Source organism: Melospiza georgiana, chromosome 4 (genome assembly GCF_028018845.1).
Source record: "Melospiza georgiana isolate bMelGeo1 chromosome 4, bMelGeo1.pri, whole genome shotgun sequence".
In the NCBI taxonomy this organism is placed as follows: Eukaryota; Metazoa; Chordata; class Aves; order Passeriformes; family Passerellidae; genus Melospiza; species Melospiza georgiana.
Window position 1 is genome coordinate 1,959,143 of NC_080433.1, and position 25,450 is coordinate 1,984,592.

The 25,450-nt window shown below is 44.9% G+C and overlaps 1 protein-coding gene across 1 annotated transcript in view; it reads right to left on the reverse strand.

The window, feature by feature from the left end:
• Positions 1–25,450, reverse strand: part of EXOC4 (exocyst complex component 4) — a 356,413-nt gene that overhangs the window by 78,607 nt on the left and 252,356 nt on the right. Inside the window, exon 11 of the mRNA XM_058023506.1 lies at positions 9,175–9,394. Within this exon, the coding sequence (XP_057879489.1) occupies positions 9,175–9,394 (220 nt within the window). The remainder of the gene's footprint in view (positions 1–9,174; positions 9,395–25,450) is intronic.

Sequence of the window (25,450 nt, forward strand, 5' to 3'; positions counted from 1 at the left end):
CACCTCCACGTCCCAGGAGCCATTCCCTCACCAGGAGAAATTCACAGTTGAGGATTTAGAGAGAATTCACAGGAATTCAAAGAGGTTTTTCTGAGAGACCTCAGGGTACAAAAGTGATGCTTGAGGGGGTGCTGAGCAGCTCAGTTCCCACAAAAGTAAAGCATTGCTGGCTGTGAGATCCTGAGTCCTTCCAAACCATCCTTGCCAAGACCACTCTGGGTGAGAAGAAGTTGGAAATGGCTTGTGATAAACCCGAGTCCTCTGAAAAACAGCTCAGCTTTCTGCTAAATCAATATCGACCTCAAAAAAGGTTTTGATGGGCCAGTGCTTAAGAAAAAGAATAATCTGGAATTCCAGAGGAAGGCACAAAGTTTTTGATCACAACAAGTTGAGGGACGGCCCAAATTATTCCCACTGAGGTTTTATTTTCAGGTCCATGACTTGTCCAGCACTTGGAGCTCTAAAACCCCAGCTCCTGCACATTTTGGCAGGAAATGGGGCATGGAATCCCAGAGGGATTTGAGTTGGAAGGGAAATTAAAGATCCCCCAGTTCTGCCCCACTGCCATGGCAGGGACTCCTTCCACTATCCCAGCTTGCTCCAGGCTGGCCATGGACACTTCCAGGGATGGAGCATCCCCCAACATCTCTTTGCTGATTGGGAGGAGGACGGGGATTAATAATGACATTTTTCATTTTGTGGTGGAAAATGACAGAGCAGGAATTAAACAGGGAATGCCCAAGAAGGGTTCAGCCTGTCCCTCAGCACCACGTTTGACACCACTCCCAAATGATAAAAAAATAGAGTTAAACAGAGAATTAATTAATTAATTAATTAATTAAACCAGACCTGGCCAGGGCTCTCCTACAGAGTTATAGCATTTCCTCGATTTTCACACCCTCTGGCAGTTTTCTTCACAGGCACACAAGTCCTTAAATATTTTTAATTAAAGAGCACATCCCAAAGGTGTGAATTCCCCAGGAAATCCTGGATCAGCCCCAGAAAGACCAGACCTGGTACAATTTCATGGGTGGAGAGGGGAAAGCTTTTTCCTTCCTTACAGTAAAGCAAAAAATCCCAGCACAAAAGTAAAATATTTGCCAAAAAAAAATACTATTCTGACAGCTTTTGTGTGCGTGAGAGAGACTTCTTTTCTTTTCTTTTCTTTTCTTTTCTTTTCTTTTCTTTTCTTTTCTTTTCTTTTCTTTTCTTCTTTCTTCTCTTCTCTTCTCTTCTCTTTCTCTTTCCTTTTCCTTTCCTTTCCTTTCTCTTTCCTTTCCTTTCCTTCCTTTTCCTTTCCTTTCCTTTCCTTTTCCTTTCCTTTCCTTTCCTTTCCTTTCCTTTCCTTTCCTTTCCTTTCCTTTCCTTTTCCTTTCCTTTCCTTTCCTTCTTTTCCCTTTATTTTATTTTATTATTTTATTTTATTTTTCTTTTCATTTTTTTGTATTTTATTTTATTTTATTTCACTTCATTTTATTTAATTTTACTTTATTTAATTTCATTTTATATTTTCTTTTATTTTTCTTTTATTTCATTTTTTAAGTTTTTATTTATTTTTTTTTTTTTGTATTGTATTTAATTTATTTTATTTTGATGGAAAGGCTCTATTTACAGATTAGAACCAGGAGGGGGAAACTTTTAATTTACTTCCCTCAGTTCTTTCAGATGTAAATTGGAGTGCTATGAGCCTTCCAACTGCAAAGTTTATCCACTTCAGGGGAAGATTCCAGAGGCAGGGTGCCAGGAGGAATATTCCAGGGGAACGGCAGCATTCCTGCATTGTTGTTCCTTTTATAATTCTCCTGTTGTCAAATCCCTGCCTCCAAAATCCCAACTACTCCCACCGAACGCTGCTTGTCAGGGAGGGGCAGGCCCCTGCCACACACACGAAAAAAAAAAAAGGGATTTTTCCCTTCCCTTTCAACAATAGATTAATGTCTCTTTTGTTCTGCGCCAGAGCTGGGTGTCATATTTCAAAATGTGCTTTTAAAACAGGTATAATTACACCTCTGCGAGAGGAGGGAGGCAGAGAAATGAGCAGCCAGAGGAGGAATAAAGGCATTTTAGAGGGTGCTGGAAAGAGCCTCATCCCTCCCTCTCAGCTACAATTACATTCCACAGTGGGGGAGGGAAAAAGGAAAAAAAAAAAAAGTGATTATAAAAATGAACTTTTCCTGGAAAAATGAGCACGTTGTGAAAGGATGGCTCCTTTGAACGTCGCAGCACTTCAAAAGGAGGATGAATTAGTGCTGACAACTCAATAAAGTAGCCATCAATTATTCAAAATGTGATGGCTCTTCTCATGCAGCACTTGTGATTAGGAAAACATTTCAAAACCCGGCAATGAGAGTTATTCTCCTCAATGAAATGGGTCTGGGCTTCAAAATGCGAGGGAAGAAAAATAATGGGATTTTGGAGGAGTCTGGAAAGAACACAGGGAAGTTTCTTCTCCTGGAGCCATCCATCAAGGGTGTCATGGGAGACTTTCCAGGCTGGATTTAGGATTTCCAGGCTGGATTTAGGATTTATGGAGTGGAATGGAACAAGGAGAGGGAAGGAAAAATATCTGTGGTGTGATAGGGGCACCCAAATGTCAGCTGATGGGTGCTGAGAGCCCAGCCCAACCACGACCCCAAATTAAAGTTCTGGGGTGTTTTGGAACAGCAAATATTAAACTTTCCTAGGAAAAAGAGAGTTATGGAAGAACCAGGTTTCCCAGAGAATTTAGTGGAAGGTTTTGGTGTCCCAGCCCTGGAAGTGTCCAAGGGCAGGGCTTGGAGCAGCCTGGGATAGTGGAAGGTGTCCCTGCCCATGGCAGGGGTGGCACTGGGTGGGCTTTGAGGTCCCTTCCAACCCAAACCATCCTGGGATTCCATGGAAGACATTCCTGGAGGAATGCTGGTGATGGAGTGTCGCCATGATACTTTCTGAAAAATCACTTTGCCAGGATTTTTTCTCCTGAGAAGCCGAGAAACCTCAGAGGAAAAGAAAAACAATAATTATCTGCTGCTGTGGAATGCAACAGGTGAATCTGTGATTGCCCCATGTCGGTTGTTTTTAATTAGTGGCCAATCACAGCCCAGCTGGCTCGGACTCTCTGGTCAGTCACAAGATTTTATTATCATTCTCTTCTATTCCTTTCTTTTCTAGCCTTCTGATGAAATCCTTTCTTCTACTCTTTAGTGTAGTTTTAGTATATAATTTTCTTTTAATATAATATAGATATAATTAATTAATATAATTTTCTAGTAATATAATATAATACAATATAATATAATAATTATATTATATATAATTACATATGATTATTATATAATATATTATATATCATATAATATCATATTATATTATATTATGTATTATATAATATTATATATAATATTATATATAATATATTATAATATATATTATATATTATATATTGTAATTGTAATATATATTATATAATGATATTATATTATATTATATTATATTATATTATATTATATTATATTATATTATATTATATTATATTATATTATATTATATTATATTATATTATATTATATTATATTATGTTGCGTGGTGTTGTGTTGTGTTGTGTTGTGTTATGTTATATTATATTATAAATAATAATATATAATATATCATAAAATAGTAAATCATCCTTCTGAACCATAGAGTCAGATTCCCATCTCTCTCTTCTTTCCTCCTGGAATTCCAGCTCATCCATGACCAAAACAACCCCAGAGAAAGCAAAGCACTGGTTTAAAATTGCAGAAATCTTGGGGAAGAAAAGGAACTTGAAGAAAAAGGGGAAAGTGGGTGAGTGTCACTCCTGTGGCACTTGGATCTGTGACTTCCCACTGGATTTTCAGCAGGGAGGAGAAGCTGCTCTGCCTCAGCATCCTCAGCATCCCAGGGCCCTGCTCTGCTGCCAGGGATTCTTAATGAGTTTGCAAATGAGGAATGTGCAGCTGGAGCTTCAAACTTAGCAGGCCAGGCTGAAAGTCTTCTCCTCTGGCCAGGGAGGTAACAGGGGCTGGGGCTGACACCACCCTGTGAGGCAAACTGAGGATTTATGAGAGCAATGCTGCTGCTGAGGGAGCTGGCAGGGCTCTCTGGGTAATTAAAATAATCAATCAAGGCCTGGGATGGAGGCTGGGGCAGATATGTGTGGTTTACTCCCAACTTCTGAGGAAAAGCCGAATGCAAGGGGGGAAAAAATGAAAATAAATTAAAAGGAATGGAAAGGCGAGGAATTTATGGGTCTGGGGAGGACTCGATGAGCTGGCACTGAAAATAAGCTGCACGTGCTGAGTGAGGGTGAGGCTGGACTCAAAGGATGGTTTGGGTTGGGAGAGACTTTAAAGCCCATCCCATCCCACCCCTGCCATGGGTGGGGACACCTTTCATCATGCCAGGGTGCTCCGAGCCCCCTCCAACCTGGCCTGGGACACTTCCAGGGATCCAGGGGCAGCCACAGCTGCTCTGGGCACCCAGGGCATGACCCAGGGCATGGCAGAGTCATGCTGAGGTGAACAAAACACCTTGGTGGCCTCAGAGAGGAGCAGGATCATAATTTTGCTCCCAAATCTCAGTGGAAATGCTCCGGGCCAGGTTGGATGGGTCTTGGAGCAAGGACAGTGGAAGATGTCCCTGCTCATGGCAGCAGGGCTGGACTGAAAGGCCTTTAAAGGTCATTTCAACCCTTTAAAGTTCCCTTCCAACCCAAAATATCCCCCAATTTAATCCCTTTAAAGGTCCTTTCCAACCCTTTAAAGGTCCATTTCAGCCCTTTAAAGGTCCCTTTAAACCCAAAATATTCCCCAATTTAATATCCCCCAATCTGATCCCTTTAAAGCTCCCTTCCAACCCTTTAAATGTCCCTTTCAACCCTGTAAAGGGCCCTTCCAACCCAATATATCCCCCAATTTAATATCCCCCAATTTAATCCCTTTAAAGGTCTCATCCAACCCTTTAAACCCAAAATATCACCCAATTTAATATCCCCCAATTTAATATCTCCCAATTTAAGATCCCCCAATTTAATCCCTTTAAATGCCCCTTCCAAACCTTTAAATGTCCCTTTCAACCCTGTAAAGGTGTCTTTCAACCCTTTAAAGGCCTCTTTCAGCCCAAAATACCTCCCAGTTCAATATTCCCCAATTTAATCCCTTTAAATTGGGGAATTTAAATCCAACCCTTTAAAAAGTCCCTTCAAACCCAAAATATCCCCAATTTAATGATTCACCAGTGAGCAAACGAGGGTTATCCAGTTCCTGACCAATCCCAAGTCTGTCAGGGATTGAGGGGATCTCAAAGACCTCAAACATGGGGTTGTTCCCTTCAGGCCAGACGTGACTCACGCCTGTGGGATGGTTTGTGAAGCCTGACTCTGCTCCTGCACATCTGAAGAGGACAAAAACAATTCTAAAATAATCCTGCCTGCCATGGGCACCGCTTGAAAATGTCCACACAGAACTGCCCTGCCCTGGGATGCACTGAACGTGCCAGTGAAAGTTGAGATTTTAAAAGAAATTAAAACCCTGACTTGAGTTTTTAAAATAAATTAAAACCCTGACTAAACTCTGCCTAAAGCAGTTGGTTTTGTGCAGCTCAGAAGTCCTCGGTGGAGAACTGCAGCTGACTTACACAGGAACCTTCTCAAAGCTTCCACAAAAGGCAGGAACTGCACTGAATGTTCCCCCCTCAGAGAAGAAATTATCTGAAAAAATGTTGGAAGCAACAGGGAGAGTCAGACTCCCGCCAAGAGATAATTCTGTCTCTCATTTGAAGCTAGAAAAGGAGATTTAGCCCAAATTCTGCACTCGGTGGGTTTTACCCTCTTGACACGAAACACACAAACAAGAGCTGAAAACATCTTGGTTGTAACACCACGCCAACTGCAAAACAAAAAATTGAAATATGAGCCCCAGAAGCATTAAAATTGCTTTAAAATTATCCTTGAATGGGAAAAACCCCCATGGATCAGCCATGCCTGCTCCTTAATGGATGCTGCTGGCAGGGAGCCAGCCTGGAAAGACAATTAATTTGTTTACACTGATAAATAAAAACATCCAGCCTCCATCAAAGCGTGCAGCCATCAGCATTGGTGAGAGCTGCTGGCTGGGACCATCCTTCTCCTTAATAACCACTCATTTGATGGGAATAAAACATTCCAGAAGCTCTCAGAGATGTCTCCTTGGAAAGCCACAAGTGAGTGGCTCCGTGCATGGAGTGGGTGCTGTGGTAATTAGCTCCAGCAAATCGTTATCCTCCAAAACAGCTGCACAACCCGACTTTTTTAAAGGTTTATTTTTATTTTTTTGGTGATTTTCAGCTGCTGGAGTTTGGCCAAAAAAGTATCAGGAGCATCATCCACACCATGCTGTTTTTAAGGAGATTTTTAAGGAGTTTTTTGGGGTTTTTTTGGGGATTTTCAGCTGCTGGAGTTTGGCCAAAAAATATCAGGAGCATCATCCACACCACGCTGAGATAAGAAACAACACAAGCTTTGAAGGAAAGGAAAAAAAATCCCACTCTGCTGCTCCAGAGCGAAGCAATTTGGATTTTTTTGGAGATGGAGCAACAGGTTTTTAAGGCCAGTGACCACCTGGGTGGGAAGATTTATCACCTCGTTGAGAACCCTACAAGAACAGGCTGCAAGAAGCTGTCGAGGCACTTGTAGCCTAATTTAGGATCGATTTAAACAATTACAGCCTGAAATTTAATGCTGAATAATTTTGAGACAAATGAGTTTCACGGTGATTCAGCCGCTCTGCAAAGGAAAAGGGTTTCAAGTGTTTTACACTTGAGGAGGGAGGAATGGAAAACAAGGCAGTAAAATGGAATATTTAGAAAAGACAATTTTTTTTTAAAGGATAATCTTTACAGGAGTGGGTGATTCATCTGTGAGCACACAATGCTTGAAAATCTTTTATCTCTCATCTAATTCAGCTCAGACATGTGCTGATAGTGATCCCAAAGCAGCTTTATCAGTGTGGGCTGATAAATTCCCCAGTGCTGTTCCAGCCAAAGAGGCTTCAGAGAGATCTTTGGGATAGCAAAGAGTGGGATGGTTAAACCAGGAACCCACAAACTGCAAAAAATAAACTGGGGGAGATCTACATTCACCACATTTCCATCATATCCACGAGGGGATGGGGTAAAGACTCCAGGCTCCAGCACTGCCATGCAGAAATAGCCTTTTTTTTTAACCCCCATTAATGGAAAATCAATAGGATTTATTTTAGGGAGCTGTTTGGATGAGCTGGTTCAAAGAGGCAGCAATTTTTCTTCTCTATTCAGAGAATTGCCCTTCTCTGATGTCGGGAACAAGGAGACCTCCTGAGCACAGACAGTTTGACCAAGGATAATTCCAGTTCAAAATAATTTCCATCCATCAAGAGAAACAAATTGTAGGAGCTGGATGAGAAAATTCCAAACCACTCAGAGTCTTTAACCCTGAATGAACTTTAAGGAAATATACTGACATTATAGAACACATTTTCATGAGAAATGAAGCCATGAGCCACAGAAAATACTTTATCCATATTAAGGCAGGTAAAGCTTGGGAAGGAAACAATCCAGGGATTCTGTGCAGTCCCAAAACACCATTTCAGCTCCTGCAAAGAGAATTTTGGCCCCTTTCTAAAGAAGCTGTTCCCCCCTCCAGTGACTTCTGGAAATGCTGTTCTGGAATTTGATTTTGTTTTGGTTCTGAAAGGACCATCCCAGTCCTGCTGCACTCAGACAGACACAGTCAGTGACCATTAAAACATCAAAAAGTCTGGAAATGGTAACAATAATACAGTTATTCCCATTATTGCTTAAATGATAATATCCCTGTGGAAAATAATAATAATTTACAGATGTGAACTGGGACAGAAAATGGCCACATAAACCCTGGGCTAAAGGTGCTGCTTCCTAAGAACTGGAGTATTATCCATCCCTGATGAGAGGATTTCCCAGGAAAGAGGGAAAAACTTCAAAGGGTTAAAAGAGTTTGACATGACCAACAGCCAGAGTCAGTTACAGAATCACAAAATTTACAGAATCACCAGGTTGGGAGAGCCCTCCAAGGCCCTGGAGCCCAGCCCAGCCCCTGGCACCCAGTGCCACCTCCAGGCTGGTTAAACACCCCCAGGGATGGTGACTGCACCCCCTCCCCGGGCAGCCATTGCAGAACTTTCTCCCCCTTGCTGGAAAAGCTTTTTGCTGCTCTCCAAGCTGGATTTCCCTTGGCCCAGCTCAGGCTGTGTGCTCTGGGTGTGCCAGTGCTGCTGGGGACAGAGCCCAGGGGCAGCTGGGCACAGGCACCTTTCAGGAGCTGTGACAGTGCTGGGGGCACCCTGAGTCTCCTTTCCTGCACCTGAGCACCCCCAGCTCCCTCAGGGCTCCCTCAGGGTTTGTGTCCCAGCCCCTCTCCAGCCTCATCACCCAGTGTCCCCCCTGCCATGGCAGGGACGCCTCCCACCATCCCAGGCTGCTCCAGCCCCAGTGTCCAACCTTGGCCATTGCAGGGATCAGGGGCAGCCCCAGCTGCTCTGGGAATCCCTTCCCAAAATCCCACCCCAGGCTCCCTCTCCAGGGAATTCCCTCCATTCCCAGCTCTCCCAGCCTGCCATTGGATCCATCCCCACCCCGACTCCTCTCTAGGAAGGGATTTTGGGATCTGGGGGCTTCACTGGGAACCTCAGCACTCCAGGAAGGGTCTCCCTTCCCTTTGCCATCCCCAACTTCCATCAAAATCCCTGGGGATGGATTCTGAGTGTCCCAAATCCCAGAATGGTTTGGGTGGGAAGGGCCCTTCAAGCCCATCCCATTCCAATGCCACCATCCCAGGCTGCTCCAGCCTGGCCTTGGGCACTGCAGGGATCAGGGGCAGCCCCAGCTGCTCTGGCAATGCCAGCCCAGGCAGGAATTCCTCATTGCCAAGATGCCACCCATGGCTGCTCTCTGGCAGTGGGAGCCATTCCCTGTGTGCTGTCCCTGCAGGCCTTGTCCCCAGTCCCTCTGCAGGCCCTGCCATGTGCTGGGAGCTCTCCCTGGAGCCTTCCCTGCTCCAGGGGAACATTCCCAGCTCTCCCAGCCTCAGAGCAGCTCCATGGACCCATTCCTCACTGGATACCCAACCAGGCCATGGCTGGACATGGACAACAGGGACATCCTGAGGGGTCCCTCAGCTCCCACCTGCAGCAGAGGCCTCTGCACTCCCAGGATCTTCATGGTGTCAGCGTTGGCCAGGATCTTCAGGGGATCCGAGGCCTTGGTGACGCCCTCGATCTCCTTGTTGATCTCGGCCAGGACCTGGCTGAGGAAGATATTCTTGATGTACATGGTGAGGAACTCCCTCAGGGGACACTGCTTGGCTGGGCCCAGCTCCATGGCCTGCTCGATCTCCTGGATAAACCTGCAACACAGAAAGGGGAAGGAGGAATTGTAATTAAATTAAATGAATTGTAATTAAAGGTAAAAATGAAGACGTTTTAGGTTTGTTGGCGTTGCCGTTGCCACTCCAACATTTCAGACACGAGCAGTGTGGGAATGACCATGGACTGTCCCAACTTGAGGGATGATGAGGAGAAAAGGTCTACAAGGTAGTTTTAGGGGAAAAAAAAAAGAGATAAAATACAATCAATTGATGAGACAGACACTATATTGCTGGAGAAGGACAGATAAAATCCACATCTCAGGCACAATTCCTGTTTGTGCCAAAAAAAATTGGCTTTTCCATGGGGGACATGCTGGGAAGATGTCCTTATAAAAAATCTGGCTTTTTAAATTTTTATATTTATATTTTAAAATATATATACAATATATAAGATTTTTATTTTTGTATTTTTTATTTATATATATGTTTTTAAATTTCTGTATCCGTATAGAAAAATTTGGCTTTTTCATTTAGGACATTGTGGGGAGATATCCTTATAGAAACATTTGGCTTTTCATTTTGGAACACACTGGGAAGATGTCCTTGTAGAAAAAATTTGGCTTTTCCATGTGGGACACGCTGGGAAGATATCCTTATAAAAATAAAATCACAACTAAAAAAGCTAACATGCCACAAATCCCTTTAAAAAGCCAAGCTTCCTTCTGGGTGTGGTCACTTGATTCCCACAAGTGGGTTCCCACATCTCTAAACAGAACAACAGAATATTCCAGCTCAAAATCCAGAAAAAAACATGGAAAAAAAGCAATTTCAATGCATGACGCCATTATCCCCCTGCATTATGGATGCCTGTGTTACGGTGTATGTTTATCACCCTTTATTGTTCCATCCCAGGATCCCATTCCTGAGCACACAGAGCAGCAGCATGACTCTGGGAATATTTTAGCACCAAATGTTTGCCATCTCCTGCAAACTCTCTTTATTTCTGTGCTGCCATCTGCTTTACCACGGAGGAGTTTATTCCAGAAATTACCTCGTCATGTCTTTAACTACATCTGAGGCAGTGGAATTGGTGTTCCACTCAAAACAATTAGGGATTGGGTATCAGGAGCCATAATGGATTGAGATTTGCTGTCCTGAGTTGTGGTGAGGAAGGTTTAGGTTGGATATTAGGAATAATTTATGCACTGGTTGGATATTAGGAATAATTTATGCAGTGAGAAATGGTCAGGAAGCAGAGCAGGGAAGTGTGGAGTCACCATCCCTGACAGAAAACAGGGATGTGGCACTTAGGACATGGTTTGGTGCTGAACAATGGTTGGATTTGATGATCCCAGAGGTCTTTTCCAACCTCAAGGACTCCATGATTTTATTCCTGACTACTGACCCTATTCTCAAACCCTTCAACGGGATCTGCTTAATTATCCATAATTTTCTACCTCCACGTTCCTCACTCCAGAGGAGCTGCTTCCCTTCCCAGCCCTGACTGAGGAGCCAATTCCCATGGATGATTTGTTTCCATTCTGAGCTCTTTTCTCCCTAAATCCTCTCCCTGTTGGCTCCGTGGGTCTGGAGTGGCACTTTTGGACAATGCAGCTTCCATGGGGGGGATCCCTTTGGAGCTCAGGTGGAAGATTGGCTCTGCAAAGGGAGAAAGATGCTGCAGGGAGGGAATCACAGAGCAGGTGAGGGAATCCATAAATTCAGAAGGTTTTGGGAAAGCTGCAAAAGGCAGCTCAGAGACAGCAGAACTGTGATTGGAGCTAAGCAGCAGCCATGAGATTGGTCAGCAGAAAAATGATGTAAAAGTAGAAAAGTAATGACAAATAGAACAATGGTCTGTGTATTGATGCTTGTCTAGAATAACTCCCTAAGCTGCAGGAAAGTTTATCAGTGAGATATGAGGGAGTTCTAAGTTAATAATGGAGCTCTGTGTTTGAAGGCTCACAAGCAGAATTGGATTTGAAATAAGCCAGCATTGTTTAAGCAAAGGCACCTGTGCTTACAGTGGTTGGATGGAACTGCTGTCAATGTGCTTTTGCTGTGTGGGACTGGTCACAAAACTGTTAAAGTGAGCTGTGACATTGAGTTCTGTGTCTGCTGCCTGGGGTGTGAGCTGAGGGCATCTTCCCATTGCCACAGCCATGGAATGAGGCTGGTGCTGGAAAATCAAACAGCTCAAGGCACGTTCCCAGCAGCCCTGTCCTGTTGGTGATTTGTACAGAGAGCCCGGCTGGTGATAAAAGGCAGCTTCATTCCCTGGATTTCACAGGGTGAGAATGGGAATCAGCTTGGTAAAACAGGGAACCAGTGGAACTTTCTGGGGAAGAGGACAGAAATTCCACAGAGCTGATCCCAGAAATATCAGAGCTGATGTCACCAGCTCCGAGTGACACCACTCATGTCCTCAAGGGGACATTGCCAGGGTTGATGGGACTGTGTTGGACTCGTTTACTGTGTCCTTTCATGGGTGTCAGTAAATCTCTGACTCTTCCTTTATAAGTTTATTTACAGAGCACAAAACTCCCCCCAAATGTGAATTTTACTATTAAACCCCATTGAGGTGGTAAGCTCAAACTGGGAATGAACATCATCCAGCAAAGTGACAGGAACAGCTTCTAAACACTTTTAAAATCCAGAAAATGCTCAAAAAAATGGCTAAACCAAGTAAAAGAAGCCTTTTAGAGGGAGAATGGCCACGTGCAAACCACCAGAGCTCAGATGTGCTGATCTACAACAAGATCAGCACATCATCCCACAACAATCCCCAAAAGGCAACTCCTCATCCCACAACATCCTGATGGTGCTCCTGCACCACACACTCAGCACTGGAAAATGCTGTGTTCACCAAGAATTTTTGCTTCTCAAGGCCTGGCATCCATCACCAGCATAGAATTAATTTTGGTTGCATTAAAAGAAGTGGCATTAATAATTTAGTGATTATTATTGTATATTTTGATATTACAATTATAATTAAATTTATGATAATTTTGATTATTCATTACAAAATATTTGATAATATATTAAAATTATCATAGATATATCATAATATATTTATGATAAAATATTTATTTATTATAAAATTTATTATTATTTTTCACATACTGTGCATAAAATATTACGTATAATAATAATGCACTGTGAATAAGAATGAAAATTTTTGAATTTTAGAGAGATCTAGAGATCTGTGCCTTCATCTCCAGAAAACTTCTCCTTGATGTGTCCTGTTCAGTTTTAACATTTTGGAACAGACAATACAAGAGTTCACCTAAAGCTGGTCAGGATCAAACCATATCCCTGTTTTCCTTGATAGGAGCCATAAAATAATCATGGATTACAAGGGAGCTGCCAGGCAGCACTGACTGAGGGGGGATTTGTGAGTGCTCAGCATCACTTGTGATAAAGAACAAATGATCAGGAGCTTAGGAAGCAGATTTCAACTCGACAGCAGCAGGAAGTTATTAAAAATGAAGCCGTGCAGGGCACGGAGAACTGGAGGATGAGGACGGGAGACCTTCAGCTGGGATGCTCAAGGATAGTTTGGTGAAATAATTATGGGAATGGAAACCAGTGAAGTCTTCATTTAATCCCAGAGATCTCTGCTGAGGGAAATGGGAGCAGAGAAAAAGTAAAGAAATGAAGGAATTATGGATGTGAGAGTGTGGCTTCCAGCAGGGAACAGCCCAGGAGTGCCTGGGTTTGATAATCCAGTGGGACAAGGTGCTTTTTGCAGCCTCAGGGGACAACTGGGATCCATTTGCTGGGATGTGCCAGAGGTGGTTCAGAGATGACCTCTCCAAATTTCCAGCAGGCAGAGTGAGGCCCACACTGCTGTATTTGCAGGATGCCCCGATGAAGGCAGGGATCATCAATCTGACTCCATGTTCTCAGAAGGCTCAATTATTACTTCATGATACTATATTATATTAAAGAATACTAAACTATACTAAAGAATACAGAAAGGACACTTACTGAGTGCTAAAAAGGTAATAATGAAAACTTGTGACTCTCTCCAGAGTCCTGACACAGCTTGGCACTGATTGGCCAAAGAGTGAAAACAACTCACACCAGAAATCCAATGGAACAATCACCTGTGGGTAAACAATCTCCAACCACATTCCACATGAGCACAACACAGGAGAAGCAAATGAGATAAGAATTGTTTTCCTTTTCTCTGAGGCTTCTCAGCTTCCCAGGAGAAAAATCCTGGGTGAAGGGATTTTTTCAGAGAATGTGAATGGCACACCACACTGCTCTCACACTGCTCTGCACCCCAGGCAGCCACTCTGGAGCTTCAGCCTTCAAAATCCTGCTGGGCACAGGACCAGGGGCTCAAGCAGGAGACACAAAGTTCCAGGGGCAGGTGAGATTTGCACCAGGAATCCTTCTGGGACATTGAATGGCAGCACTGGTGCACTGTCCGTGTGCTGGACTGGGAGGGTTACTCAGAATTCCATTAAGAACAGATTAAAAATGGAAAACATGAAATTTTTTTTAAAATTTAAGAGAATTTAGGCAATTACATCTGCAATTTAAGAGAAATGAGAGTTGCCCCTGGATCCCTGGAATGTCCAAGGCCAGGCTGGATGGGGCTTGGAGCACCTTCGGATAGTGGGAGGTGTTGAGGTTGGAGCTGGATCATCTTTAAGGTCCTTTCCAACCCAAACCATTCCATGATTCCATGAATTAGGGATGCCAAGTCCAACTGTCACTAAATAAATGTGACACCAAGAGTGACTCTTCTGCCACCAAGTCCCACAGGGCTCTCTGCTTCCCAGCTTCCCTCTTCCTGCCTTCTCATCCCTCCTCTTTGTGGGAATTTCACCATCAGTTTGTGGAATTAGAAAAGGTAAGAAGATTTTTAGAAAGCTGGACAAGTAGGTTTTAGAAACAGAACAAAAAATTTAGAGCTAGCTGCAGCTAAAGTAAAACGTTATAATTTAAAAAACCCTCTTATTTTCCATGGTTCCCAATCCCACTTGGTCATCCTGTGATTCTCTACCAGGAGCCCAACAGGTTTGGGAGCCCAAAAAACACTTTGGGATGGGAGAGAGCTGTCAGCTCAGGAACCAGCCCTTGCCTTTGGCTGGTCTTGCTGAGCTCTGGTTGGAATTGTGTCCACTGGGAATTTCAGCTGGAATTATGTCAATTTTGAATTTCAGCTGGAATTGTATCCATTGGGAATTTCGGCTGGAATTGTGTCCACTGGGTATTCTGGCTGGAATTGTGTCCATTGAGAATTTCATCTGGAATTGTGTCCATTGGGAAATCTGGTTGGAATTGTGTCCATTGGGAATTTCAGCTGGAATTGTGTCCATTGAGAATTTCAACTGGAATTGTGTCCATTGGGAATTTCAGCTGGAATTGTGTCCATTGAGAATTTCAGCTGGAATTGTGTCCATTGAGAATTTCAACTGGAATTGTGTCCATTTGGAATTCTGGCTACCATGAAGCAGAATTGTGAGCACTGCACTTCTTTCAAGGGGTTCAAATAAATCAAATTTGGGGTTATTTTCTATATTTTCTATGCCCTTTATCCAACAGTTCCTCTTGCTGAGAAACGTGGAGATAGAAATTCCCAGTCAAAGGAAAACTCACCAGAATTTCTCCTCCTTCTCAGAAAAAAAAAACAAGTATCTCAGATATGTTTCTCTCAAAAAACAGCCCCAGTTGGCAATAAAAGATCAGCCAAAGTACAAAAAAAAACTGAAAATGAGTGTTTGAAATGGGAAATGTAGAGTGGCATTAAAGAGCCAACAGATATTCCCTATTTTCTGCCTGGCAGACGCAGGCACACACTGTGCTATTTATTTATTTCAATTTCAAATGCTGCTGGCTGCCTTTTCCCAACACAACTCAGTCTCTATAAAGAACAAGAAAGTGTTTAACAGCATGGGAAAAAAATACATCCTAAGAGTCCTCTCCAAAAACGTTGTGTTACTCATCCAAGGCATCCATGGAACTTTTAGATGTCAAAAAAGAAAGGTAATATCACCCACAGCTCTCCCAGAAATCAATTATTTATCTCAGAATGGTTTGGGTGGGAAGACACCTCAAGGATTTTGTTCCACCCCTGGCATGGCAGGGAAAAATTCAACAACCCCAGGCTGCTCCAGCCCCAGTGTCCAAGCTTGGCCATTGCAGGGATCAGGGGCAGGCCCAGCTGCTCTGGGAATCCCTTCCCAAAATCCCACCCCAGGCTCCCTCTCCAGGGAATTCCCTCCATTCCCAGCTCTCCCAGCCTGCCATTGGATCCATCCCCACCCCGACTCCTCTCTAGGAAGGGATTTTGGGATCTGGGGGCTTCACTGGGAACCTCAGCACTCCAGGAAGGGTCTCCCTTCCCTTTGCCATCCCCAACTTCCATCAAAATCCCTGGGGATGGATTCTGAGTGTCCCAAATCCCAGAATGGTTTGGGTGGGAAGGGCCCTTCAAGCCCATCCCATTCCAATGCCACCATCCCAGGCTGCTCCAGCCTGGCCTTGGGCACTGCAGGGATCAGGGGCAGCCCCAGCTGCTCTGGCAATGCCAGCCCAGGCAGGAATTCCTCATTGCCAAGATGCCACCCATGGCTGCCCTCTGGCAGTGGGAGCCATTCCCTGGGTGCTGTCCCTGCAGGCCTTGTCCCCAGTCCCTCTGCAGCTCTGCTGGAGCCCCTGCAGGCCCTGCAATGTGCTGGGAGCTCTCCCTGGAGCCTTCCCTGCTCCAGGGGAACATTCCCAGCCCTCAGCCTGATTTCAGAACCATCAATTGTGCCCCACCTCCAAAATACAAAAATGCTTTGTCTGAATAAATATTTAGATTGAGGGGTGTCACCAAATTTTGGATCATGGTCACTTGTGGATATTCCTGGGAATTGCCTGAAATCCTAAAAAAGGGCTTGTAGGGAAGTCCCTGCTCTGAAGGACACTTTTAGGAGATGTCACAGTGAGGATGGAGTTCCTCAACAGAGCAGCCAAGGGAAAAAAAAAATATATAAATTTGCACCTTATCCTGAATTCAGAACCTGCATTTTTAAAATGATGCACAATTTTCAACTTGTTTTATCCTCCTATAAAAGCATTTGAGGTGATTTGTGGCTGCAATTAAGCATTCCCCTTAGACAGAAAAGCACTTTCAGGGAAATGAAGTAGCTTTTGGTAAATGACAGTCATTTGGATTAAAAAAGAAAAAAAAGAGAAGCGCCTCATTTCAGGAAATTTAATTCATTCTAACTCACAACTTAATTGGCTGTGAGCTCTGTCTTACCTAAGCTGGAAGTGAGGGATAAAAAGCATAAAACCTAAAAAAGCTGCGTGGATTGATTTAGAAACCTACAACTCCAGCCTTCCCAAGGCTTTCTTCTGACTCCTCGTTCTCAGATGTCCTCTGAAAGATCATTAAAAGAAACAGAAGGCACTTGAAGTGCAGAGCATCAATGCCTTAATGATGATGGTAATAATATCTGAAATCCTCTCCTCAAACAAATGAATGACAGGAAAAAATATCAAATATTCCAGAACCTTATTAAGACAATTTTTTCTGACATTCAGCCCAAATTTACATTTCATTTTTGTGTGATCCTGAATTGTTCTCTGCCTTAGTCAGGAAACATCCAGGTACCTGGGATGAACCTTTTGGGTGGCTTCCAGAGAGCAAGGAAATATTAAAAAAATATCAGAAATCCCTTGAGCTGGACAGAACAGAAAATTCCAAAATGGTTTTCCAGATTCAAGGAAATTAGGGATGAAATACCCAGGATTGTGAGTTCTGGAAAGTTTGAGGGCACATTAAACCAAGAGAGGAACTGGAAGATCCCACATTGTCCATGACACACTCAGGAAGCCACCTCACCTCAACAGTGGGAATTTTGGGAGGGAATCAATGGAATAATGGAAAGAATTGGGTTGGAAAGGACCTGGAAGATTCTCACTGCACCCCTGGCATGGCAGGGACACCTCCACCTGTCCCAGGCTGCTCCAGCCCCAGTGTCCAACCTTGGCCATTGCAGAGATCAGGGGCAGCCCCAGCTGCTCTGGGAATCCCTTCCCAAAACCCCACCCCAGGCTCCCTCTCCAGGGAATTCCCTCCATTCCCAGCTCTCCCAGCCTGCCATTGGATCCATCCCCACCCCGACTCCTCTCTAGGAAGGGATTTTGGGGTCTGGGGGCTTCACTGGGAACCTCAGCACTCCAGGAAGGGTCTCCCTTCCCTTCTCCATCCCCAACTTCCATAAAAATCCCTGGGGATGGATTCTGAGTGTCCCAAATCCCAGAATGGTTTGGGTGGGAAGGGCCCTTCAAGCCCATCCCATTCCAATGCCACCATCCCAGGCTGCTCCAGCCTGGCCTTGGGCACTGCAGGGATCAGGGGCAGCCCCAGCTGCTCTGGCAATGCCAGCCCAGGCAGGAATTCCTCATTGCCAAGATGCCACCCATGGCTGCCCTCTGGCAGTGGGAGCCATTCCCTGTGTGCTGTCCCTGCAGGCCTTGTCCCCAGTCCCTCTGCAGCTCTGCTGGAGCCCCTGCAGGCCCTGACAGGGCAAAGTGAGGCCCGGAGAAGCTTCCAGAACAAAAATTCCCAATCATCACACAAGTGCTGAACACAATAAATGCAATTAAATTCAAATAACCCACAGCAGCACATGGACCATGGATCCTTGCCACTGAAGACCAATCAATCAGAGCCTAAAGTAACAAAATCACAATGTTTTGCCTGAAATCTCCACTGCAGGGAATTAATTTGGTCCATGATATTTCACACCTTGCTGATAAACCTTGTGGCCATGCAAGGTAATAGAGCTGATTCTGTACAAAGTTACCCCAAACAGAGGAAAAAATGCTTAAGATCCTTTCTAAATGTCCCCAAAATGTGATTAAAATTAAAATTATCACCAAAAGATGTGTACACAGCTCTGGGAGACACAATAGAGGTTTTGCTACTTTAAGTGTGTTTTAAATAATAGGAAAACCAGACCAAAAAACACCAAATACCAGACAAAAAGCATTCATTTTCTGCCATTTAAAAATATTAAATAGCCCAGAAAACATCCAGGAAGGTGACAACTAGAGGAATGACTGCTGCTAACAGCAGACATGACATTTGGGGTGTTTTCCTCTAAATTATTAATGAATAATTAATTACAAGTACCTGGCAGCACCAGCCAGGTTGTTCCCCCAATCCCAAACTGAGTTTAATGGGTTATTTTGGATAAATCACCAAATCCAGTCCTTCCCCTGTACAAACACAAACTCCCAAACCATAAAAAGGCTCAACTACTCGAGATAATTCTTTTGGTTACTGTAAAAAGGTTCTGTGTCCCCACAGAGCCGCGAGCTTTAGTGCTGGAAGATGAAAGAGCCCAGGACTTCTCTTTTTTACCAGCAGCTAAAAAAAATACAAGATTTAAAGAATCGATTTCTGGGTTGTGGTTGCTCAGCCGTGAGATTGAGGTAAGAAATGCCTCCTTCCCCTGCAGGTGTGACAGAAAAATCAGTGTTTCGTTGTCTCTGAGGTGCTGCAAACACCCACAAAAAAAAAAAAATTAAATTAAAATTTACCTCTCAACTGCTGCTAAAATATTGTTTCTTTAATGCTCAGCTGCCACCTGAAGGACACAAATTTCTGATCTTTCAGGGGCTCTCTCAAGGTGCAATTTCTTCTGATGTCTCCAGAGGGGAATATTGGCTTGTGTTTGGGGCCAGGACATGGAGAGGCAGAATTAACCAGGTTTAGAGATTCACACCTCATGCCCTGCAGCTCAGATTCCTCCCTCCTGCTTCCCAAATATCCCAAGACCTCCCCAATGGAAGTTTCTGGTGTGGTTGGATGATCACACCTCCTGCTCTCCATCCTCTCATCTCCTGTGAGGGCAGGAGGGGAATTCAGGAACCAGCAGCAATTCCATGGTTTGCCAATCCTCAGGCGGGGAATCAGAACAGGAGGAGCAGCCAGGAGTTTGGGGAACCCTCTCGGAGAAAAATGAGCTCCAAAAGGAGCAGAATGGTAAAACTGGGAGTTGTCCCTGCTGGGAAGGGAATCAGCATCACTGCCCTGGGAAAAAACACCGGGAAAATATTGTGTGGGACAAGGGAATGGGAATGCTTTACTGAAGGAATGGCTAAGGGGTTTGGGCTGACAGCAAATGGGAGATTGGGAAGGAATTCCTGGCTGGGAGGGTGAGGAGGGGCTGGGATAGAATTCCCAGAGAATTCCCCTGGACCCCTGGAAGTATCCAAGTATCCAGCCTGGGACAGTGGGAGGTTGTTCCAGATTGCAATGCAAGATGTTTATAAAGAGCTGCCAGGGTAACAATTCTGCACTTCTGAGGTCGAGATCTCAACTCCAGCCAGGTGACTTTGACCTACTCACAGCTCCAAGCTAATCACTTTCATTAGTTAATTGGCTGAAAAACTGAGCTTGGTGGGGACACACCAATATTGCCATTTGGGAGGGCAAGAACCAGTGATCAAAGACCCAGCTGTGCTCCAGGCTCTCCTCATTAATAAATTGACACCTTGGCCACAGAGCCTGAGACTGCAGCTCTGGCTCAAAATGCTCAAAAACACAACTGGAGGTTTCCTACATGAAGGAATTGATGGCAAGGAAACACCACCAGGATTTCTTCTCGAGGTTTCCCACAGGAAAGAATTTATGGCAAGGAAACAACACCAGGATTTCTCCTGGAGGTTCCCCACAGGAAGGAATTTATGGCAAGGAAACAACACCAGGATTTCTCCTGGAGGTTCCCCACAGGAAGGAATTTATGGCAAGGAAACAACACCAGGATTTCTCCTGGAGGTTCCCCACAGGAAGGAATTTATGGCAAGGAAACACCACCATGGCAGGGGTGTCATTTAGGATGAGCTTTCAGGTCCCTCCATCCCAAACCATTCTGGGGCTGGTGCTGGCTTTCACCCCCCTGGCCTCAGTTGGCTCCACATCTTTGCAGAGGTTTTAGATCAAACCGGATAAAACTCAAGCTTTGTTTGACTCTGACCCAAACCCCTGTCCCTGGTGAGCAGGGACAGCACAGGGGGCGAGGCTGGCTCCCTTCAGGAGCTCCATTCCAGCAGAGCTCTGGGTGTCTGTGCTGAAATCTTCCAGTGTGGAAATGGGGGTGTGTGTTCTATCCCCACCTGTCAGAGGTGGGGCAGTTCTCTCTGTCCATGGGGCAGGTTTCTTTATCTCTCCCACAGCCAACCCTCCCTCCAGCAGATCTCTGCTGTCCATGGCCACTGAGTGTCCCTGCAGGGCTGAGCCAATCCCAGCATCCCATGGGGAGATGCTCCGCCCAGGGGAGGAGCCAAGCATTCCTGCCTGGATCCAATCTGAGCCTGGCACAGCACAGCAGCCTTTGCCCCCTGCATTGCCAGAGGAGCAGCTTTCTGCTGCCCTGCATGGCCAGAGGGAGCCCAGGCCCATCTGCAGCAGCCCTGGAGCTGCAGAGGAAAACTCCCCCCTTGTGCAGGATCCCTGCTGCAGCAGAGCCACAGCTGGCACTGCAGGAGGGCTGAGCCCCCCTGGCATGGGGATGGGACACCCCCCTGGCACACAGGGGGCAGCTGTAGCCATGATATTTTCTGAAAAATCCTTTCCTTAGGATTTTTCCTCCTGAGAAGCTGAGAGGCCTCAATAACCAAATGTAAACAATGGTTTTCTGCTGCTGTGGAATGCAACAGGTTGATCCTTGATTGGTCCATTTTGGTTGTTTCTAATTAATGGCCAATCACAGTCAGCTGGCTCAGACTCTCTGAGAGTCACAAGCCTTTGTTATCATTCTTTTCTATTCTTAGCCAGCCTTCTGATGAAATCCTTTCTTCTATTCTTTTAGTGTAGTTTTAGTATATAATTTGCTTTTAATATAATATATATCATAAAATAATAAATTCAGCCTCCTGAAACATGGAGTCAAGATTCTCATCTCTTCCCTCATCCTGGGACCCCTGTGAACACCACCACAGTCAGCTCCTGCTCTGACTCTGGCAGTGGTTTGTTCTCCTGTACTGTTGCATTTGTATTTTAATTTTACTAATAAAGAACTGTTGCTCCTGCTCCCATATCTTTGCCTGAGAGCCCCTTAATTTCAAATTTATAATAATTCAGAGGGAGGAGTTTGCGTTTTCCATTTCTGGGGAGGTTCATGCTCTCCTGAGCAGACACCTGGCTTTCCAAACCCAGACACTGACCCACACGGAGCCTTTGGGGAGGCTTTGACTCTGCTCACCCCTACAGACCCCTGAGGACACCACGAGGCCTCTGAGGAACAAACAGGGAGCAGCTTCACTCCCTCTGTGCCACAAAGCTGCTTTTTATTCCCCAGAACAGCTGCAGGTTCTTCACAAGGTGAACCTGGAATCAGGAAACCTGTGTGAGAATGGTTTTGTCTCTCCCTCATTTATGGAGAGGCTTTTTGGGGCTGTTCAGGTACACAGAGCCTGAGTTTCCCCATGAATGAATGTTTGGAAAGACAGAGATGCTCCAAACTGCAGGGGAGGATGGGATCATTACCAAAAAACCTCAACTGTGCACATCCAGGAAATAGGGAAATGTAAAACACCTGTAAATGTCCTTGCTTTTCCAGGCACTGAGGAGCAGAGCTGGGATGTCCAGCTCAGCACAGCACCAGCTTCACCGTCAGCCTCAAATCCAGCTTTGATGAGCTCCTACTTCATCCTTTGTCACCAATAAAATAAATTAATAATTGATATATCTTCACTTTATACAGACCTAAGCAAACTCAGCTCCTATTCCAGCCACCTCTTTGCTTCTCTGTCCCAAATTTCTCCTCTCCCATCCTTGAATCCCTAAATTTCCAGCCCAAAACCAGAGTGAGGTGGAGCCAAGTTGCCTGCAAGTGATCAGATTGCTCTGAGATGGAGATGATAACCTAAAATGACCACCTGGACTAAATCACTCTCCCTTGATCCACTTGTAATTGAAATCCAATCCCACAGAAGATAAATGCCCCAAGTAGTCCATCAATGCCTCTCTCTAAAGGTCTGTGATGCCCTTGTTTTATGTGAGCCCAGGATGAAGCCAAACCTGGAGGATTCCACCATTTCTCCCTTTTTAAGGTTATTTAAAAGCAAAGTCAAGGCTTTATTCCCCACAACAGGTAACACCATTTCTCCATTTCTACTTTGCTCTGTGCAGGGTAGAAAATTCACCCACCACTGTAATTTTAAACAATCCTGACAATTCCACAGGAATTCTTGCCCATCACACAGAAATACTGCGAGGCAGCATTAAATGTGTGTAAAACACTGGGGTGTCACAGCAATAATTGTGTTAACACAGCCACCATATAATGTCACCCTATTAACCAAGTGAAACATGAAGTTCTCTGACTTCAGCTTTTCCTATTATTAAATCCCATTTCCTTTAATGTCCCATTACATTCAGTTTGTTGACCAGCACTGGAATGTAATGATACCCCCCACAACTTCACATTTTCTCCTGAGCACAACAGCTCTGTAAAAATTAACTTGTTATTCCCATTATTTTTTTTTTTTTCCTCAATCGGATCTGGCGGCTCATCCTTTGTGCTCCAACCCCCCCAGCTCTCAATCTGGCCCCTTTTAAAAAGCAACATATGCTGAGGATAAATCTTTCAAATGGCTCTGGTAATGGAGGAGCTGGAGTGACAGCTTTACAAATGGGCAAACTGGGGGTTGTTCCATTGTTTTATTGTGATTTGGAATGGGAATGCAGGGATGGCTTTGGGAGAACAACTGGGACTGGCCAGAGGTTTCAGAGTCTCTGGATTTGGTGTGGAAGATTCTGTGAGCCCCCAGGAGATAGGATAAACCAGATTTGCTGTACCATCACTGCGACTCCACTTAGTCCTGTCTGCCTCGTGCTGACATCCCAATAAATCAGTGGGCAGATGGCAAAATCCCTCATTAGCATCCCCCTGACTCCCAGTGGGGAGTGGGGACAGCCAGTTAAACCCTAAAAACACACCAGGGTGAAGGAAAATCAAAATTAAGGTCACAACTCCAGAGCCCACCTGGAGGCAGTGCTGGAGTGCCCTGGTGGAGCTCCAGGAGGACTTGGGGCAGGTTGGGGTGTCCTGTTAGGGACAGCACAGCCTGAGCCACCACCAGGGCAGTGTGAGGAGTGATTGTGAGTGTCTTCTCACAGCAGATGGATTTTCTACCATCCAACGTGGAGAAAAGGGCCAGCTGAACATCCCATAACCTGTGGGAGTTATGGAACGTATGGACATCCCATAACCTGTGGGAGTTATGGAATGTAAAGTTATTCCATAACCTGTGGAAGTATGTGGAACCTGTTTCTTCAAATTCTTGTCCATGGAAGAATTTGGAGAAACAGAGTTGTATGGACAAGCCTGTGGAATTCCCCGACTATTCCATTTAACAGCTGGAAATAAGACACCATCACTTCAGAAATCTCTGGCAGAGAGTGAATTCCCTCTATCCCAGCCAACATCAAGTTCATTCTTTCATCAAATAATCCTCTTTTTCACGTTTTAGTTGTGTTGGTGTGGCCCTGAAACACATGGGATGGAGCAGAAGAACACAGATCCCATATAATTTCCAAACCTTACTGCCTGACTTGAGAATCTGGACAGGACAATCACAGAATCATTCAGGTTGGAAAAGTCCTCTCATATCATCCAGTCCAACCATTCCCAGCCCCGCCAAGGCCACCACTGACACTGTCCCCAAGTGCCACATCACAGGGCTTTGAAATCCCTGCAGGGATGGGGACTCCACCCCTGTGCCAGTGTCTGACCACCCTTTCCAGGAAGGAATTCATGGCAAGGAAACAGCACCAGGATTTCTCCTGGAGGTTCCCCACATGAAGGAATTTATGGCAAGGAAACACCACCAGGATTTCTCCCATAGGTTCCCCACATGAAGGAATTCATGGCAAGGAAACACCACCAGGATTTCTCCTGGAGGTTTCAGACATAAAGGAATTTATGGCAAGGATTTCTCCTGGAGGTTTCCCACATGTAGGAATTTACGGCACGGAAATACCACCAGGATTTCTCCTGGAGGTTCCCCACAGGAAGGAATTTATGGCAAGGATTTCTCCTGGAGGTTTCAGACATAAAGGAATTTATGGCAAGGAAACACCACCAGGATTTCTCCCGGAGGTTCCCCACATGAAGGAATTTATGGCAAGAAAACACCACCAGGATTTCTCCTGGAGGTTTCAGACATAAAGGAATTTATGGCAAGGATTTCTCCTGGAGGTTTCCCACATGAGGAATTTATGGCGAGCAAACACCACCAGGATTTTGTTGCTTCTCTGGAGGGCTGAGAGAAGGCTCAGTGGGCTCCTGTTCCAAGGAGGGCTCTTTGCAGGATGTGTTTGGGGAAAGCAGAATCAGCTTCCAGAGGAAACAGAGATGAGAAGCTGGGATGTGGGAGTGCCTTGGATCATCCACCTCATTTGGCATGCAGGGTCTGGGCCAGGCTAATGAGGAGCACGGATTTGCAACAGCCCTGTGCTGCTGGAGGCAGCAAATTTGGACAAATTGGATGCTGTGCCTCCATTAAGGATCCCATTCCTCTTCTCCAAAGAGGGATGGCATTTGCTGCAATGGCCTCAACACCAGGAGTTACATTATTCCAAATCAAACTAATTTCATTAATTGCCATTTCCGGCTGAATTTTTTCCCCCCAACTCCTGATCCTCAAACCTGGAATGAGGAGTTCCTGACAGCTGCTGTCTCCTGCCCAGACACTTGGCTCCTGCCCGCAGAGTGATCCTTACAAATCACACTTAATTCATTACCTAATAAAGCTGCTGCAAACAAGAGCACAAACACATGCAGGGCTGTTATTGCCAGTGGGAAAACGATTTCCTGCCCCTGGGAAATGTCACTGGATGTTCATGTGTGTGTGTCAGGTTGATTATCCCATAATTACAGTGCACAGCTGACACACGAGGAGCAGAATTGGTTCTTTCAACAGGGAATTGTGGAAAACGGGGCTGGAAGGACAGAGCAAGGCACACTCTGGCTCTTAATTACAGATTATCAGATCAGAGAGTGGTGTTTGGGTGTGACAAGAAATTATCTTTACACACAGACACAGAGCAGACCCAAGTACAGGGCACTG